This window comes from Vulpes lagopus, chromosome 4, assembly GCF_018345385.1.
Source record: "Vulpes lagopus strain Blue_001 chromosome 4, ASM1834538v1, whole genome shotgun sequence".
In the NCBI taxonomy this organism is placed as follows: Eukaryota; Metazoa; Chordata; class Mammalia; order Carnivora; family Canidae; genus Vulpes; species Vulpes lagopus.
In genome coordinates, this window is record NC_054827.1 from 39,828,472 (window position 1) to 39,846,866 (window position 18,395).

Genomic DNA, 18,395 nt, shown 5'->3' on the forward strand with positions numbered 1-18,395 from the left:
GTGCAGTCTGAAGCCTTTAATGTATTACTTAGATGGAGTGGCGTGCAGTGTAATCTGTTCTCTGACCCCCAGGCCCACAGAAGCTTACAGGAGTGCTTGGCTGCTTGTCTGCCTCTTCACCCTCATCTTCCGAGTCACTGGCTGAATCCTGACAGCTCGTGCTGGCCGGTGAAACTGGTAGCTGAGAAAGAAAGGTCTGGAGTACTCTTAAATACACCAGCAGTCCTTCCTCAGAGAGGGTCCCTTTGTAAAACAGTCAGTTGTAACATTTCATTAAAAATGATTAAACAGAAACTGGAAAACTCAGGTATCATTTTTCTTATATTCAGAGACATCTCCAACCAGAACTTATTATCAAAATTCTAATAATTCATGTATAGATGTATGTATTAAACTACATCAGAGAAAGATGCAATAATTCTGGGATAGGTGCATATTAGAAGTTCAGCACAAATGGGGATAACATCCCTGTGCTCACAGGAATTCTCCTATTCAACTTCAAAATTCTTTCTAATCTGTGTGGCCTTGTAACATGAATCTGAATCAGGCCTTTTTTTTTTTTTTTTTAAAGTAATCTCTACATGCAAGGTGGGGCTCGAACTCACAACCCTGAGATCAAGAGCTGCATGCTCCACCAATGGAGCTTGACAGACACCCCTGAATCGGATTTTTTTATGTGCCTAGAAACCTTCCCTGGGGAAACTGCTGAGACCTTGAGCACTCTTCCAAGAACCTCCCCCCCCCCCCAACCGCACTCCCCAGCAGAAGCAGCCTTGACAACATACAACTGTCACCGGATTCCCTTCTCTTGATTTCTATGTGCTAATACTGTGTACATGGGAAGTGAGGGAAAACACATGTTGGATCTCATACCTAGATACTGCTCGCCAACAGTTAAGACAAAGAAGAAGAGCCACGGTGCCCTGCTGCTTGTCCTGCTGCTCGTCCCGGAGCGTCTGCTCTCCAGTAACAACAGCGCGCTCAGGAAGGGCTCGTAAGGGAAAACAGTGTGTGCATCCGCTAAGGCTGGAATGATGAAATGAAAAATCTGATCTGTAAAAGGTGCTGCCAAAAACTCCTCAGTGAAGGCGCTAAAAACTTGCTGCCTGAAAAAGAAAAATGCAAGTTTTTATCAAAACATATTGTTCATTAAATCACTGATTAAAATTAACTTTCTTTTTTTTTTAAATTAACTTTCAAAATATTATTTTCCAAATTAATTGAAGGTCAGCATTCAATATCAACTAAATTGCCCTGAAACTAACTGATTTGGGGCCTTCCCTATTGAGAAAATTCTGCCATGTTTTTATATCCCTCAATAGCTACTAGAACAGGAAAATAACCAGGTTATTAGAATTATACATTTATATTAGGGTACAGGCCAAACAAATAGTAAACTTTTTCTTTAAACTGAGTCACATTAATAAAGTAAAAATTTGACTTAACTCTATATGTAAAATAGCATCCATGTAAAAGTTTTTGTTAGATAGAGACCTTGTGAATTTACACAATTGGTAAATTATCCCATTCTCACCTTGCACCTTCTGGACAGGAGTTGTAAGTAAAGTGCAATGGTTTCAGAACATTCTCTAGCAAAATGTTTGCTATAGGAACTCGAGATAAATCAGAATACTCAATACTTGATGGAAGCTTGCTGTTAATTAACAAATAGAGAGATCTATAATACCCTAAAAGAAAGGAAAAACACATATTTAGAATTTGGTATCTTAATCATAATGAGGGAAAAAATGTCAATTTTTATATGCTTTTTATAAATCTCCATAGGTCCAAATTAATTTTTCTTCAACTTTCTTTTTTAAAAAAAATTACTAGCTAAACAGACAATGGCTTTTTTCCCCCAATTTACTAATTTTTTAAAGTAATCTCTACAGCCAATGAGGGGCTTGAACTCATGACTCTGAGATCAAGATCACATGCTCCACAGACTGAGCCAACCAGGCACCCCTTCTACTGTTTTATTAAGGAAAAGTTAAATACATAAGTACCCTGAAATGGTCTATAAATTCCATGTACCCATCACCCACTCCTCCATAAGCCGGAAAGCAAATCTAAGACATAATTATTTCATTGTGTCATCAAAGGACTTTTTCTTAAAAATACCATTAATGACAGCTAAAATAAATTGTTAATTTCTTGCTATCACAAGCATCTAGTCAGTGTTCAAGTCTCCAACTCTCTCTTGCTATAAATTTTATTTAACTAGTTTGCCTGAATCAGGATCCAAGTAAGGCCCATATACTGTGATGGTTTTCATTTGACTCTTCAGCATCCTCTAATATTTAGTTTTTGGTTTTTATTTTTTATTTGTTTTTTATTTTTTTAATTTTTTTCTTTTATTTATGATAGTCACACAGAGAGAGAGAGAGGCAGAGACACAGGCAGAGGGAGAAGCAGGCTCCATGCACCGGAAGCCCGACGTAGGATTCGATCCCGGATCTCCAGGATCGCGCCCTGGGCCAAAGGCAGGCGCCAAACCACTGCGCCACCCAGGGATCCCTAGTTTTTGGTTTTTAAAAAATATGTTGAACTCATGGATTTAAACATACTGACAGCACACTTGAAACTGATATAACTCTGCAGGTCACCACAGAAGGTGCCAAAAGCAGCACTTTCACTGCAAGACTGTGACATACTTTTCTACTTATAGACACATTTCAAAATAATGCATTTCTGAGTTATGTTCTTCATGCTTTTAGAAAACAAGAAAAAAAACTCACGGATTGCTTAGCTTTAAATCAGTATACACAATAATGCATTGATTCAAGGAATGATTTCTAATTACCATACCTTTGTTTTTTAAAAGATCAAATCCTATTTTAGTTGACTCCCTAATTTTTCAACAAAGGTTTCTTTTTTTATTTTAAACCTAAGCCAAATGCTAAAGTTGCGATGTATACGAATTTAATTTTTACAGTTTTAGTACTGAGGATTAAATTAGTGAGGTTTAGTCTAGATTAGTCCATCACTTCTGGAAAACAAAAGGAAACTTAGTTTTCACTTTCACCAGTGACTCCTGCCTTCTAGAAATATCTATAGAGGATATAAATTATACTGCTCCTCTTATGACCAATAACATACATATTTTTTAAATGCTAATACTTCTGAAGTCCAAGCCCTGGAATGTTTGACTATTTACCTGTGAGAACACTGGAAGTCAGATTTTAAAATTTTTGTCTTACACTGCTTAATTCATCATAAAAGTTTTAGATATCATATGTATTTCATAGTCTTTCTCCAGAACAGTGCCACAAATGTGTCCTCAGAGGAATTTCAGATCTAGGTTATTATACTTTATAAAATCAGAATCATTATCAGAAGAGCGTCCATGCATAAAAGCATTAACAGCCAGGCAGTAAGAAAATTCAGACTAAATATCTTGCTCTCCTCTACTGAACTGATGTGAAGACTGACTTTCTACTAAGGCCATCCTGGTGATCTCCCTCATACTTGGGGCACCACCACACCTACCAACTCAGGACCCAGCTGGCTGCCCAGCCATGGGAGGACTGGCTGCTGTAGAGATGCATAACCAGAAGAGTTTCTGGAAGCATACACTCATTTGCTTCATTTTCAAGCATAAGGAAAATGTAAAGACATTTGGGGTGCGGAGGGCTGAAGACCAATATTGGCACCAGCGCCTCCAGCAGGTGCTTCCCTTAACAGTGCCCTGTTACAGTCACTCTTGGTGTTCAGACCAAGTGTTCAAGCCCAACACAACATCCTACCTAAGCACAGCCCCGATCCCACCTGCCACCTACCATTTTGAATCATGTAGTGCAAAATCTGTTCAATTATGGACACCACATAGCTAGCGTCTTGTAAAACAGGCAAATAAGTATTCTCAGATGAAAACACCTCAAGCATCCTCATTGGAAGTGCAACATTCAAACTGTCATCATTACAGTTTTGCAATAACCTGTAAAAAACAAACAAACAAAAAGTATTCACATACTTACTGGATAGCAAATGTTATCCCAAGCTCCTGCAAACAACTTTCATTTGCTATGGTTAAGTGTTTGAGCCACTCTGTTCTAGTACTAGATGTCTCTGAAAACAGGCATGACTCGAGGATAGACCAGACAATAATCACATTTGTCTCGCACACTTCATATGGAGAACTTGTTATGTGCCAAATAGCATGCAGGCACTGGGTTTGTAGAGATGAAAAATGCACAATCACAGAGGGAGAACAGATAAGAAAAATCAAAGATCACAAACAGTGTGAGAAGTTTAAAGAGCTCCTCAAGACTTTCCACACCTTTGATAAGCTGCTGACTTACCTGCAACAGAGGCTCATCAACCTCTTTATTTGAAATAAACACGTAAGTCTCTCAGATCCATCCAACTGCTGGACAAACAGAGAGCTGTGTTTAATTAAGTTCTGATACATCCATATCTGAAATAGCAAAACATACAGATCATTCTCAATCCATAAAAAAAACTTCTTGTTTATATTATATAACATTCCAAATTTCCTTAAGTGGTAATAATTAAAATATGATAAAAAGTAAATCTTCTAAATGAGGTTTTATATTGTAACATAGATTTAGATTTTCTTAGATTTTCCATCTTAAAATAGTACATCAGTAAGCTAAATCACTAAATTTACTACTAAAACAAAGTACACTTAAAACTCATCTAAATCTGAAATAAGGGGTGCCTGGGTGGCTCCATTGGTTGGACATCTGCCTTTGGCTCAGGTCATGATCCTGGGGTCCTGGGATCAAACCCCACATCAGGCTCCCTGCTCAGCAGCGAGCCTGCTTCTCCCTCTCCTTCAATGCCATTCTGCCCACTGTACTCTCTCTATATATATCAAATAAATAAATAAATCTTTAAAAAAATAAATCTGAAATAAAACCATTCATTTGCAAAAATCAGTAATCCACACTAAAAAAAAAAACATGAGAAATATAATATTAATCATGAGGTACACAAGGATCTCTGTTTCTTTACCTTTTGCCTCTGTGTCTCCAGCATCCTTTCCTTCTGGATATTCCCCTTCCCTACGAAATTTTTGTAGGAAAGGTAATCATATAGCTCTATTATACCCAGTAAAAGCTCAGGTACATAATATGTGAGGGAACGGAGACAGGACAGATACTTTCATAATGCTAACATATGTCAAATCATTATGGTGCACCCTTTAAATATCTTTAAATTTTATTTGCTAACTATGCCTCAGTAGAGTTAGGGGGAAAAAAAAGTCAGGGATATGCCAGGGTGTCCAGAACTCCCCATTCTCCTGGACACAATGACTAGTCAGTGAACTCAGCAAATGTAAGATATCTAACTTGCACCCAGGAAGCCTATCTGCTATGGGTGCAGCTACCATAAGTGATTTTGAAAACTCAATACTCAACAACGAATCTTTTCTATTTTCTGTGCTATAATTTTTGTAAAACCAACTGTTACTTACTTGTTAATTTCATAAGACTCACATAGAACCAGTTAAAATTAACACAGCCTCTTAAATGTGGCTATTTGCAAATATGCCACACAATCTTTTCTTTGCGTGTTATCTTTCAGGAATTTCTCCTTTGACAGCAGCACTTCTTTCATATAAAATGTTATCAGATGAAATACAAATGCAAAAGTGTTTCATAAAACAAATTACAATAGGTCCTAGGTTGAGTGGAAAGAACTCTATGACCTGTTCCAAATATGAATTTGCTTATACATAAGCTTTCTTCTTGAGGTGTATGGAGCTACCCTGCCCATATTTTTCTCAAGAATCAACAGGATACAATACTATCTATACTATCTGATGGTATAGTATATTGCAGTTCATTCTGCAAACCATCTTAAATAAAAATAGCAAAAACAGTAACTAAACATTATCAAAATCTAAAGGGCAATTGTAGGAACTTCAAGAATAAGGCTGTCAATATGTTAATCTAGTAACTATGTTTCAAGTTGCTTTATGAAATTAAAAAACTCAAAGCAGTAGTGATATTTAAACACTCTCTGGACTGTTTTGAAGATTTTAATTAATTAATTAATTAATTAATTAGAGAGGGGCGGAGGGGGGAGAGAGTGTGCAAAGGAGAAGGGCAAAGCAGGAGGGAGAAAGAATCTCAAGCTGAGCATGGAGTCCAACTCGGGGCGTGATCTCATAATCCTGAGATTGTGACCTGAGCCGGAAACAAGAGTCAGATGCTGAAGCAACTGAGCCACCCATGGGCCCCCAGACTGAGTTTTGATTCTGTATTTTACAACCCTGACATATGTACCAACAACATCCAGAAAGTTGTATGATCACTACATTAAACACTTACTTGGCCTAACTTTTTGTTGGTATTTATTAAATGCAGATGAGTAAAGTTTTAAAAACACCTTATTTCTCAGGAAGTCAACTGAGGATATGTACCAATAAAATGAGGGAGTAAATCAAGAAAGCAAAAACATAATGGAATCAGGAGGGAGGATCTAAAACTGAAGCAAAGCAAGTGACCTTTCCAAGATAATGACACAAGAATTTCCTAGAATCCAAGAAGGCTAGCTCCAGGGAAACAGAGCTTCTGACTACCTGACATCTTTAATCATGGACAATTATACTGAGAAGCATTTTACAGTACTGTCAAAAGTGGAAGGCAACTTTATCAAGAGACTCAAAGGAAGTTAAACAAAAGTGAGGCAATTATGAACTCTGAAATAATTAAATAAAGCTGAACACAAAAGAAAATATAATCAGAGTATACTATTTTATCAGACTATATTTAAAGTAATAATAGTAATAATAAGTAAATAAAGGAAGGAAATGAGGAAGGCATAGTATATACCTAGCTTTGCATATAATGTCTTAGAAAAACACAAAAGTGGCATCATGCTGGCTCCTAGGGGGTAATTAGGGAGTATGAAGACTGGAGCAGGGAGACTCTTTCCCTACACAGGATTAATTTGTTGTTCTTGCATTTTTGTTTGCAAACTGAAAAAACATTTGAGTTCACTTCTGTTCTATTAACCAGGTTTGATGACATTTAATTTTATTTAGGAGTTCAGAATCCACACATGAGCAATTTGCTTTGTTTGGCCTAAGGCCTGGCAACAAACACATATTCATCCCCAAGCTATGCATGAATGAATGACTGCTGAACCAGTAACGCGGGGACTGTGGACTGGCCCTTACACATGAGCATGCAGGAGCAGTTCTGCAGAGGAATGGGGTGCTCTGGAGAGCCATAAATGACCAACATCTCCCACGGCACCTGCATGTCTGTGCTCCTTAGCAATCTCTCAATCTGTAAGACTAGACTACATGAAGGTGGCAATGGACTGTCCCAGAGAGCAAGCCTGATTATCTACTACAGTACTTCTCTGGTTCATTTTCTTATGAACTTCAGATAGAAGGCCTGAAGACAGCCTGCACTTAAGGAAAGTCTAGAATGAGCAAATGAAGCCACTTTCACTGCCTCTCTAGACTGTCTCTAGTTTATGGCAAGTTATTCCCAGGTTCCAGGCTAGCCCAACTCAGGAAAGAATGTTGGGTTTTAAAGCCAAACACCAGATAAGCAATAAAGTGTTTGTGTATTTATATTTCTTATGGGGAATCTTTCCAGTATGTATGGTTGTAGTATGGAAGACATACTTTTCATTGTATACCATCTTTTCTTTTTAAAGATTTTATTTATTCATTAGAGACAGAGAGAGAGAGGCAGAGACACAGGCAGAGGGAGAAGCAGGCTCCATGCAGGGAGCCCGACGTGGGACTCGATCCTGGGACTCTAGGATCACGCCCTGAGCTGAAGGCAGATGCTCAATCGCTGAGCCATCCAGGCATCCCTGTATACCATCTTTTAATATAATTTGAAATTTTTATTACAAGTAAAGAAGAATTCCTAAGAATAAACACACATTTAACCTAATAATTTACATAGGAACCTCTTAATATTTTGAGAAATGGGACACAGTAACAAGTTGCATTTTAAAAAGTTCATTCATCTACACACCCATCCTTATTTTCAAACACCATTCCTCATCACCGTTAGTTTCAAAAGCCTACAAAAGTTAACAGTACTACAGTCATACTTGAGATGTTTCAAGAACGAGACCGTATAAGTTAGAGATTTAAAGTATTTACAGATAACATGCTATAAGATTTATGATGGCTGACTGATAGGGAGGCACAGGTATGGAGGGCTCTGGGTGAGATAGGCATGGATGACTACGGACACAGTACTGGGTACACGGTGGATGGTTCAATATATGATTCTATTTTTTCTTACATTTGAAATATATCATAATTTTAAAAATGGAAAAAAAAACGTACTGGCAATTTAGATCTCTCTTTAAGAAGTAAAGCACATCACCACAAAGATGACCTATGATATATAGCAGGCTGAGGGAAGTTCACAAAGGCATACTGGAGGGTTAGCTGACCCCACTAAAAAACAATAAACAAACAAACAAAACCGCTGGAAAACACATAAACTACGATAAGTGGAAGTGTAGGCAATACTTACCAAACGTTTTGAGTCTTCATTCTGCTTGTAGAAAAACAGAAGCTGCCTCACCAAAAGGGTAAGGTTGGGCCCACTGGCAATAGAGAAAGTGCCACCTGACTGTGAGGCACTGGCGCAGCGATCAAAGGCGCTTCTCTGGATGGCGTGCTGGAGGCAAGACAAATGACACATGAGTGTGACAGGCAGTTGCACACTGCAGCAGCCTGAGGGTACCCGGGGGTCTGAATGGCAGCAGGGGCTCATAGTCTGGTTGCCGTACCCGTGCAGTTCTTAAGAAAAGTGAACTGAAACCTAGAAAACCTGGGATGGAATAAAGACCCCTCAACCCCCCAAAAGACTCTTCCACCAACTTCAACCTTTAGCTGCAGCCCATGTTTCTATTTCATTATTTAAAAATCACCTCAAAATTCCTCTACCTGTAAATCTTTATGTAAACATAAACCACTGAAATTATTTGGGAAATATTATAAATATTAATTTTCATTAAACAGGTGTATTTTAGTAAAATACCCACAAAATAGATTCTATTTCTAAGACTCCAAAGCCACGCTTAGCTCTGGCATGCCTTTCTAATTCTTTCCCAGTTTATAAGCAAACTTACTTGCTGTTTCCGGTCTCTATAGCCTCGTATAAATGACTGTATAATTATTGCATTTTTCAATCTTCGCCTTTCCTCCTGCATAATGGGAGGGAGGAAGGAACAATTGGTCATAGTGAAATGACATTTCTAGTAAAGACTTAAAAAAAAAAAGCTATAGAATTTACATACCACAAAATTCACTCTTTTCAGTGTATCGTTCACCAATTTTCAAAATATTCAAAGTTCAAGTATCATCACAGTCCAATTTTAGAATACTTTCATCACCCACTCCTAACCCCCTGAACCCATTAGCACTCATTCCTCAATCCCAGCCCTGGGTCCCTCCCATCCCCAGCAACCATTAGTCGAATATCTATCTGTATGGCAATGCCTATTTTGGACATTTCTTATAATGGAATCATATTATATATAGCCTTTTGTGTCTGACTTTTTTCACTGTGCATGCTATTTTCAAGGTTCATCCATGCTGTACCATATATCTAAGCTGTACTACTTTTTGTGGCCAATTAATACTTCACTGTATGAACGTCTCACATTTTGTTCATTTACTACCTGATAGACATTTGGGCTGTTCCACTATGGGCTATTATGAATAATGCTGCTGTGGACACTCATGTAAAAGTTTTGTATGGATACAGGTTTTCATTTCTCTTGGGTGTATGCCTAGGAGTGGAATTAACATTTGAGGAACTGTCAGACTGTTTTCCAAAATGAATCCCACCAGTACAGTAAGACTTATAACAACAATTTTAGTTTATTTTTATTTTATTTTTAAAGATTTTATTTATTTTCATTTTTTAAAAAATTATTTATTTATTTATTTATGATAGCCACAGAGAGAGAGAGAGAGAGAGAGAGAGAGGCAGAGACACAGGCAGAGGGAGAAGCAGACTCCATGCACCCGGAGCCCGATGTGGGATTCGATCCCGGGTCTCCAGAATCGCGCCCTGGGCCAAAGGCAGGCGCCAAACCGCTGCGCCACCCAGGGATCCCAAGATTTTATTTTATTTATTCATGATAGACACACAGAAACATGCAGAGACATGGGCAGAGGGAGAAGCAGGTTCCCTGCAGGGAGCCCAATGTGGGACTTGATCCCTGGACCCTTGGATCATAACGTGAGCCGAAGGCAGATGCTCAACCACTGAGCCATCCAGCCATCCCAATTTCAGTTTTTTTTTTTTTTTATGATAGTCATACAGAGAGAAAGAGAGAGGCAGAGACACAGGCAGAGGGAGAAGCAGGCTCCATGCACCGGGAGCCTGATGTGGGATTCGATCCCGGGTCTCCAGGATCGCGCCCTGGGCCAAAGGCAGGCGCCAAACCGCTGCGCCACCCAGGGATCCCCCAGTTTTAAATATAATAAGAATATAGACAACACAAACATCAATTTTTAAAAGCCACTTTTCTTATCTCAAAAGAGAAAACTTCAGTTTTGATTGACTTAAGACTCTTTAAAATTTTCAGTGACCTAGCAAAAATATTTATTTTTCACACTATTGTAATCAATACAGCTACCACTGTTTGAAAGGCTCCTATGTGCTGGCCCTAACACTTCACAATCATTTTAGATGACTACTACTCCAGGTTTTATGATACGGAAGCTGAAATTTCCATGAAGATAAAGTGATGCTGAAAGATGTAAGAGACTCAGAATTCAAACTCTAGTATGACACTGAAACCTGTACTCATCTTACCACATGACACTGTGTCTGTCTTCTATGAAGGCCACCTGCCAGGTTTGAAATATACATGCACACCCACAATCTTGGGATGGCAGAACACCAATTAGGTCATGCAAGTATATTTTCTGAACTTCAAATGTTTATAGCAAAGGAACCCCCGAGCTTAAAACTACTTTGGGAATCTCTATTCATTACTATGATAATTCTAAGAGCACTTAAACAAAAACCCATAATATATTGTCCAGTGAGCTTTCAAAACACTTTTTTTACATTCATTTGTTCACTAAGGAGGAAGTCTTGGTAGCATTCTAGCCTCTGGCTGGGACCAGAACTTAAGGGCTCCATCTCAGGTGTACTGGAGGTAGGCTGACCCTGACAAGGACTGAAGACCAGCTGCATACCAGCTAAACCCTGTATTACTTAAAGGTGATTTGTCCTTCTACCTATTGCCCACCAAAAGAAAATGTAATGCTCTCCAAAAGAGAGCTCTTCTGCTCTTCATTTTGCCATATAAACTGTCAGTCTTCAATCAAAATAACCAGGCAAAAGACAAGAACTAAAAATCAAGAGGACAAACAACAGAAAAAAAAAAAAACCCACAGGTTATCCAAAACTGGAGTATAAACATTATCTTTAATAATCCATAACTATGTTCATGAAAGTTAAAGACAAGAGAACTGGGAAATAAATGAAACAATCAAAGAAAATTCTAGAACTGAAATAAAATCTGAAATTCAGAATTCAAGGGATATATGTAACAATTAGACACTAGTAACGAGATCATCTGTAAATCAGAAGTTAGGTCAGAAGAAAATATCCAGGGCAGCGTGGGTGGCTCAGCGGTTTAGCGCCGCCTTTAGCCCAGGGCATGATCCTGGAGGCCCAGGATTGAGTCCCACATCAGGTTCTCTGCATGGAGCCTGCTTCTCCCTCTGCCTGTGTCTCTACCTCTCTCTCTGCATCTCTGTGTCTCTCATGAATAAATAAATAAAATTAAAAAAAAAAAAAGAAAATATCCAAACCAAAGCAGAAATATTTAAAAGAATAAATATACAGAAGAGCATAGGAGACATACATGCCACAATGCAAAGGTCAAGTGCGTACATAATTTGAGTCCAAGAAGAAGAGGAGAGGAAGAATGAAGCAGAAACACTACTCAAGAGATGAGAACTGAGAATGTTTCAGAAAACATAAAAGACAATAAATAAACAATACTTTAAATACTTCTCTTTTGAGCAGTCATTTTCAAGTGTCAGCAATTTTGCCACCCAGGGGACATTGGATAATTTCTGGAGACATTTTTGGTTATCTTACCTGGAGGGAGGGAGTGCTGTGTCATCTAATGGGTAGAGTAGAACACATGAATGCTGCTAAACACCTTTCAATGTATAGGATAAGCCCCCACAACAAAGAATTATCTGGTCCAAAATGTCAACAGTACTGAGGCTGAGAAACCCCACCTAAAAGTCTTTGTGTTGGGGATCTCTGGGTGGCTCAGCAGTTTGGCGCCTGCCCTTTGGATCGAGTCCCGCATCAGGCTCCCGGCATGGAGCCTGCTTCTCCCTCCTCCTGTGTCTCTGCCTCTCTCTCTATCATAAATAAATAAAATAAAAATAAAAATAATAAAAAATAAAAGTCTTTGTGTTTGCTATTTCCTTCACCAAGAATGCTCTTCTTTCAGCTTTCCATAAGGCAGCTTCTTCTTCACCCTCTAACCAGCTCAGAGAGTCCTTCCCTGAATACCCTTCCCTGTCACTATCACCTTGCTCCACTGCTTTCATGGCACATATCACTGGCTCAATATGTTGGTTAACATCTGTGCTCTAGAACCCAGCAAGAACATTATCTGTCTTATTCACTATTTATATACCCAGCAAGCAGAACAGTACCTGGAACATATCAAGCTCTCAATTAATATTTGTTAAAGGAATGAATGAATGATTAGAAAACAACACAAAATAAAAATCTGGGAAAGTAGGCCATAAAATATCATAATTGCTAATTAATCAACAAAATAAAGCCGTGTTAACAAATTGTCACCAGAGAGACATGTAAAATAAAGAATATATTAAACAAAAAAATAAAAAGTAAAGAATAAAACAACAAATGTCAATAGCTCCATTTGTTTATTTACCTTCCTCACAAATAGTTAAGATACTTGCCTTAATAGTGAGTGCTCTTCTGCTTGGCAAAACATGAACATCACATACTAAGCATTTCTAGATCTTCTGGAAGCCATACCATGCAGACAAGTAAACTTTATAAAAGCCTGTTTCCCCGCTCTGTTCTGGAAACTGCCCTTCTAGTCCATCTTTTCCACATTGATTCCAGAATAAATTATGCATTATAAAATCCAAAAAAATCCAGATATGCTTCTGTAGTTTAATATACACAAAAATATATGCTATGTCACCTATAACATACATCTATCTACCTATAACATACATATCTACCTATAACATACATCTATAACATACATACACATGTATGACACTAAAACCAAGACTTATTTAAGTGCTATGGAAAAAAGCTTATTTAAAGAGACTATTACAAAACTGTTTTTACCTCTCTCTTCCTTCTTTCTTCCTGAGTACGATGTAAAAGAGAAGCCTTTTCTTCCTAAACACAAAAAGAGAAAAGATAAAGGCTATAATTTCAAATTCTAAAATACTCTTCATACAAAATTACAGAATCTTTTGACCCAAAAAGGATTCTAAAGATCATACAAACTCTGTGACTTAATGAGAAATCTGAGGCACAAGAGGTTAAACAGCCCCCCAACAGATCACAGAGCTAATTAAAGTTAGTATTTCAGTAGTTTTCTAAGAATAAAATATGATTTCTTTACGCACACAAGAGAATTCAAGTAAAACCAGGAATATCTGAATATCATCAGTGATTTACATCAATGTCAATATCCTAGTTGTGATGATCATACTACGGTTTTGCAAAATATAACTCCCAGGGGAAATCAGGCAATGTGAACAAAGGACCTTTCTGTACTTTTCTCTTCTCTTCTCTTCTCTTTCTTTCTTTCTTTCTTTTTTTTTAAGATTTTACTTACTTATTTGACAGAGTGAGAGAGAACACAAGTAGGGGTAGGGGCAGAGGAAAAGGGAGAAGTAGACTCCTTGCTGGGCAAGGAGCCCAATGCAGGACTTGATCCCACAAGACCAGAACTGAAGGCAGACACTTAATTGACTGAGCCACCCAGGCGGCCTTTTCTGTATTCTAACAGCTGTATACTAGTCTACAATTATCTCAATAAAATTTCTGATGAAACAAAATTCAGTATTGTTACTGAATTTTTAAAAATTCTCCTTTCATCATAAGTAAAACTAAATTATGAACAAAATTACATGGTATGCAGAAGGAACCAAAGTAATAAATGGAAAACTTAAACATTTCAAATAATAAAAATATTTAAAGATAATCCTTCCTCCAGAACTGTTCCAATCTATAGTATATGGGCATTTTATTTTTGTAAATGTAATCGAAAATAAAATTAACAGTCTAAGACATTATATATGAGTCACTATAAAAATGAATAAACATAGATCTCTTAACAAAAACACAACCTCAAAATAGTGTCAGAAAGGAAGTAATTGGGATGCCTGGGTGGCTCAGTGGTTGAGCATCTGCCTTGTACTTAGGGCATGATCCCAGATCCTGGGATCAAGTCCCACATCGGGCTCCCTGCAGGGAGCTTGCTTCTCCAGCTGCCTGGGTCTCTGTCTCTCTCTGTGTGTCTCTCGTGAATAAATAAATAAAATCTTAAAACAAAAAGAAATTAAGCCAATTTAAAATTATACATTGATATGTGAATCAACAGTGTGCAAAATAAAAAGTTTCTCACTGACAAAATTTAAAGCCAAAGAAATCCAGGGCACCTGACTGGCTCAGTCAATGGAGCATGCGACTCTTGTTCTCAGGGAATGAATTTGAGCCCCACAGAGGCACAGAGCTTACTTCAATGAAAAGAGGAAAGAAAGGAACAGAAATCCTCCAGATATTTTCCACTATAGAAAATTTCATTTCTTGAATTTTAAATAAAAAGCCTTTATCTACCACATGTCCAAAGTCAGAAAAAAATTTTGTCTTAAATTTTAATTAACTAAAAGGAGGAGAGGGAATGGAAAATCTAATCTAAAAAGTGCAAAGTTATGATGTTCAGGATTATGGGAAGCTTCTAGATAAAAATTTCTAGCCATTATCCATTTTAATCAATAGAATTGGTAGGTTTGTGTCTATAATTTCTTTTCCTTCTATCTCCATTTGTCCAGATTTAATATTGTTCATTATTTGGTTAAAGCTAAAAAGTAAAGATTTCTTAAAATAGTATACACTGTTACAACTATGAAAGAATACATCTCTTAAAATTAAACAAACCAACATTTTACCTTAAAAATATGGTGATGCTGGCAAAACAGTCACTAGATTTACTCCCACACACAAATTAGCTCCTAGTCATTACTAATCTAAAAGCCTCACAGGCTCAAGTACCTCCTTGTCCCCGAGTACATTATTGCTTTCATCTGCTTCAACACCAGGCATGTGTAGGTATTCAACATACTTATGAAATGACTAAACAGACATTTCCTTTAAGTCAAACAAAGCAGTCTAAAAGAAGGAGTAACTGTAACAGCTGCAAAGCACTTTTTGATACTGCAACACAGTACCTAGGTTGCGATATTTTAGAAATCAAAATAGCTACTAAGTATCAAAAAGCAAAATTAGATTCTAACTGAATACTGGAATTTCTCGGAAATTCTAAGTTTGAAGCTCATGCTATGGGAGGAGCCAGGAAAGCACAAGAGGCAATGCTGAATATGTTGAGGATGAATATTCTTAACTTTTGATTATCCGAAGATGAAAATCCCAGGACACAGGACATACAAATGTGAAGATCACTTCTCCTACCTGTGCTCAAGGACTATAAAGTTTCTTAAAAGATAATTCATTAAAAAAAAAAAAAAAAAAAGGTATAGCAAGCCAATCCAAAATACTGGATATACACACAAAAAAAACCCCTGATATGTAATTTTAACAGTAAAATTATATTTTTGAAAATGCTAATAAGGCCTTTCAAAGGGTACGTATGCTCCTTAAATATTGTGCAGACAAAAGAAAACGGTCTACAGGGAGAGGTCCAAGATTGAGGTCCAACTCAATCTCCTACAAGTTAGGCATACCACAAAGTTGACTCTAAGAACCGCAGACCAGCTGCCATCAACACTGATTTGTCTACACCCATACACTGTGCCCTAGAGCACAGGAAGGACAAGGAGAGGAGGCCACGTGTGCCACACACAGAAAACTATCAGGGATTGAAGGCTTCTTCTACACACTAAGCAACACTCTAAGCCCTTGGCTTTGATTAATTCACGTATTCCTTAAAAGGAGCCTACAAGGTCAGTACTATTATTTTTCCGGTTTACAGATGAAAAAAGTAAGGCTTAAAAGTGGTAGATCCAGGATCTGAACTCAGATGGTGGAGAGCTTAGCTCACTAAGCAGTATACTATATACTTTGAAAAATAATAACTATTATTTTATCTTTTGAGAAATTAAAACAAATTCTTTGTCTTCATTATACAGGGGAACCTTGGAAGATATTCACAAAGGAGGCTGGTGGGGAGAGGGAAGACATGGAAAAAAAAATTGACCTTCAATACTTGACATAAGTTCAGAAAGCATGGGGAGCAGGGTGTTGAGAAACATGAACACAGAATGTCTAGAAAAGACAAACTAAGCCATAAAAAGGATCAGGACAAAAGGTTGCCATGAAAAGCCAGCCCAGCACAGAAAGAAAAGTGTGACATGGCACATAGTCCGTGTCTATAAATTATGTAAATTATCAACATGGAGCCCTTAAATATGTAACCAAATTCCAGATCAGAACCACAACTTCTCCATATGTTCCCCGTTTTGGAGAACATCTTCATTCAAAAGACACTCAGATGAGGCACATTTGAGGTGCATTTATCAATTCAACAAATATTTAGGGAATCAAGTATCATGCCAGGCACCAGGGATTTTAAAAGTAAGTGAGGCATTTGCTCATTTGCAAGGGGTTCCTAGTCTGGTGGGAGAAAAAAGCCTGTTTACTGAGTATGCATTGTGGGCCAGACAGTTCTAGATGCTAGTGGTGAAGCCTGAAGAAGACAATCTGTGCCCCTGTACACAGAGCTGCGCCAGGTTTAAGAGCGGGGAAAGAAGACACATCCTGCCTCAGCAACTAAGAGAAAGCTCAGAAGAAAAGGCAAATTTGAGAGGCAACTTAGAAGGATGTGTTCAGCAGGATGGGAACACATCCCAAGAGAGCATGAGGCAGCAGGGCTGGGGAGGAACTGACTTCGGCAACTATCCATGGGAGTGAAGAACCTGAGAGCTCTATTTCTGGCTATGGAGCCCGTGTCACCACAGGATGGATGGAAAGGAGATGACAATAAAGGTATAATTCAGTGCCGCTGAGACGTCCACAGGACTAATGAACGTTAAACAGGTAATGAAGACAACAGGGAGGGATCAGCCACCACTTCAGCTTGAGCTCCTTCTGTGAATCCCCATCTCCTATCTATATCATCTCATGGAGTGCTGCCAATCCTTTAAAACAAAGAAAAAACTGCAACCTCTTCTCAATCGTTTCCTAAAAGATCACTCACTGAACATCAAATACAAGAATCATCTCCTCAATGCTCAGTGATTTAAATTAACCCGAATTATGGAAAACCTATTCCACTGTCCTTATTTTCTATTTCTTGTTAGCCTATCTGAGGATCTGATTCGAGAACCACCAGTGTACTTTAAGGGATCAAGCTGAAACACAGCCTTAGCACAGGAACATTTCTTCCTCTGTCTCCCGACTACTCCTCTCACACCATCTCCTGATGCTGCCTCAAGCGCATCTCTCCCTCCGACGGTCCTTCAAGCCTCAAATGCCCCTGCTCCCTTCTGCTCAATCTGGCCTTCCTTCCCTCTTGATGCCGAAACACACACAGAGCAAGTACCGCTCATCTTAGTTGAGACTCCACTTAAATGTCCTCCCCGTGAAGCTGTCCCGACAAGACCACCATCCCTCCCACTCCTCCACGCGATAAACTGGTGAGTTCACCAATGCACCGAGATTGTCTTGGACCAGAAGATGTTCATGAAGTGTACTCAGCACATATGGCTTACCATTCACCAAGCAGAAAATGATGGTATCTGCTCTAGATGAAATCATAGAGGCCAATACGGGGATCAGACGCTGTCTCCAAAATGTTGCAGGAGATCACTCTGCAGCACACGTGGAGTGCTAGTGTGGGTATGATTATTTTGGAGTGCATTTTTAGGCTCAGGGCAAAAAATAAGAAAATGAAACTTGAACTCTGTCAGTTAAAACAGCAAGTAATGAATGATCAGAGTATGAGCAGACAGCAAGTTGAGACCTCTCAGCAGGAAGAAGCAGGCTCTGACTGCGTGTGCTGTGGGAGCCCACAGGCAGCCTCACAGGGCACACACCCACAGGAAGAGACACCGAGGATGCTTCCCTGCAAACCAAGCTCAAACCACACAAGCTTGGTAATATTAAATCTTTACTAGGGTCTGGAATTATATGCCTAGAAAAGGCTCTAGGATTTTATCA

The 18,395-nt window shown here is 38.4% G+C and overlaps 1 protein-coding gene across 1 annotated transcript in view; it reads right to left on the bottom strand.

Moving 5' to 3' along the window:
- Window positions 1–18,395, bottom strand: part of UBE3C (ubiquitin protein ligase E3C) — a 127,158-nt gene that overhangs the window by 86,294 nt on the left and 22,469 nt on the right. The window contains exons 2-9 of the mRNA XM_041751576.1: window positions 13,335–13,388; window positions 9,085–9,159; window positions 8,484–8,630; window positions 4,302–4,417; window positions 3,780–3,937; window positions 1,535–1,688; window positions 874–1,106; window positions 89–243 (exon numbers count right to left, since the gene is read on the bottom strand). Coding sequence (XP_041607510.1) covers window positions 89–243; window positions 874–1,106; window positions 1,535–1,688; window positions 3,780–3,937; window positions 4,302–4,417; window positions 8,484–8,630; window positions 9,085–9,159; window positions 13,335–13,388 — 1,092 coding nt within the window. The remainder of the gene's footprint in view (window positions 1–88; window positions 244–873; window positions 1,107–1,534; window positions 1,689–3,779; window positions 3,938–4,301; window positions 4,418–8,483; window positions 8,631–9,084; window positions 9,160–13,334; window positions 13,389–18,395) is intronic.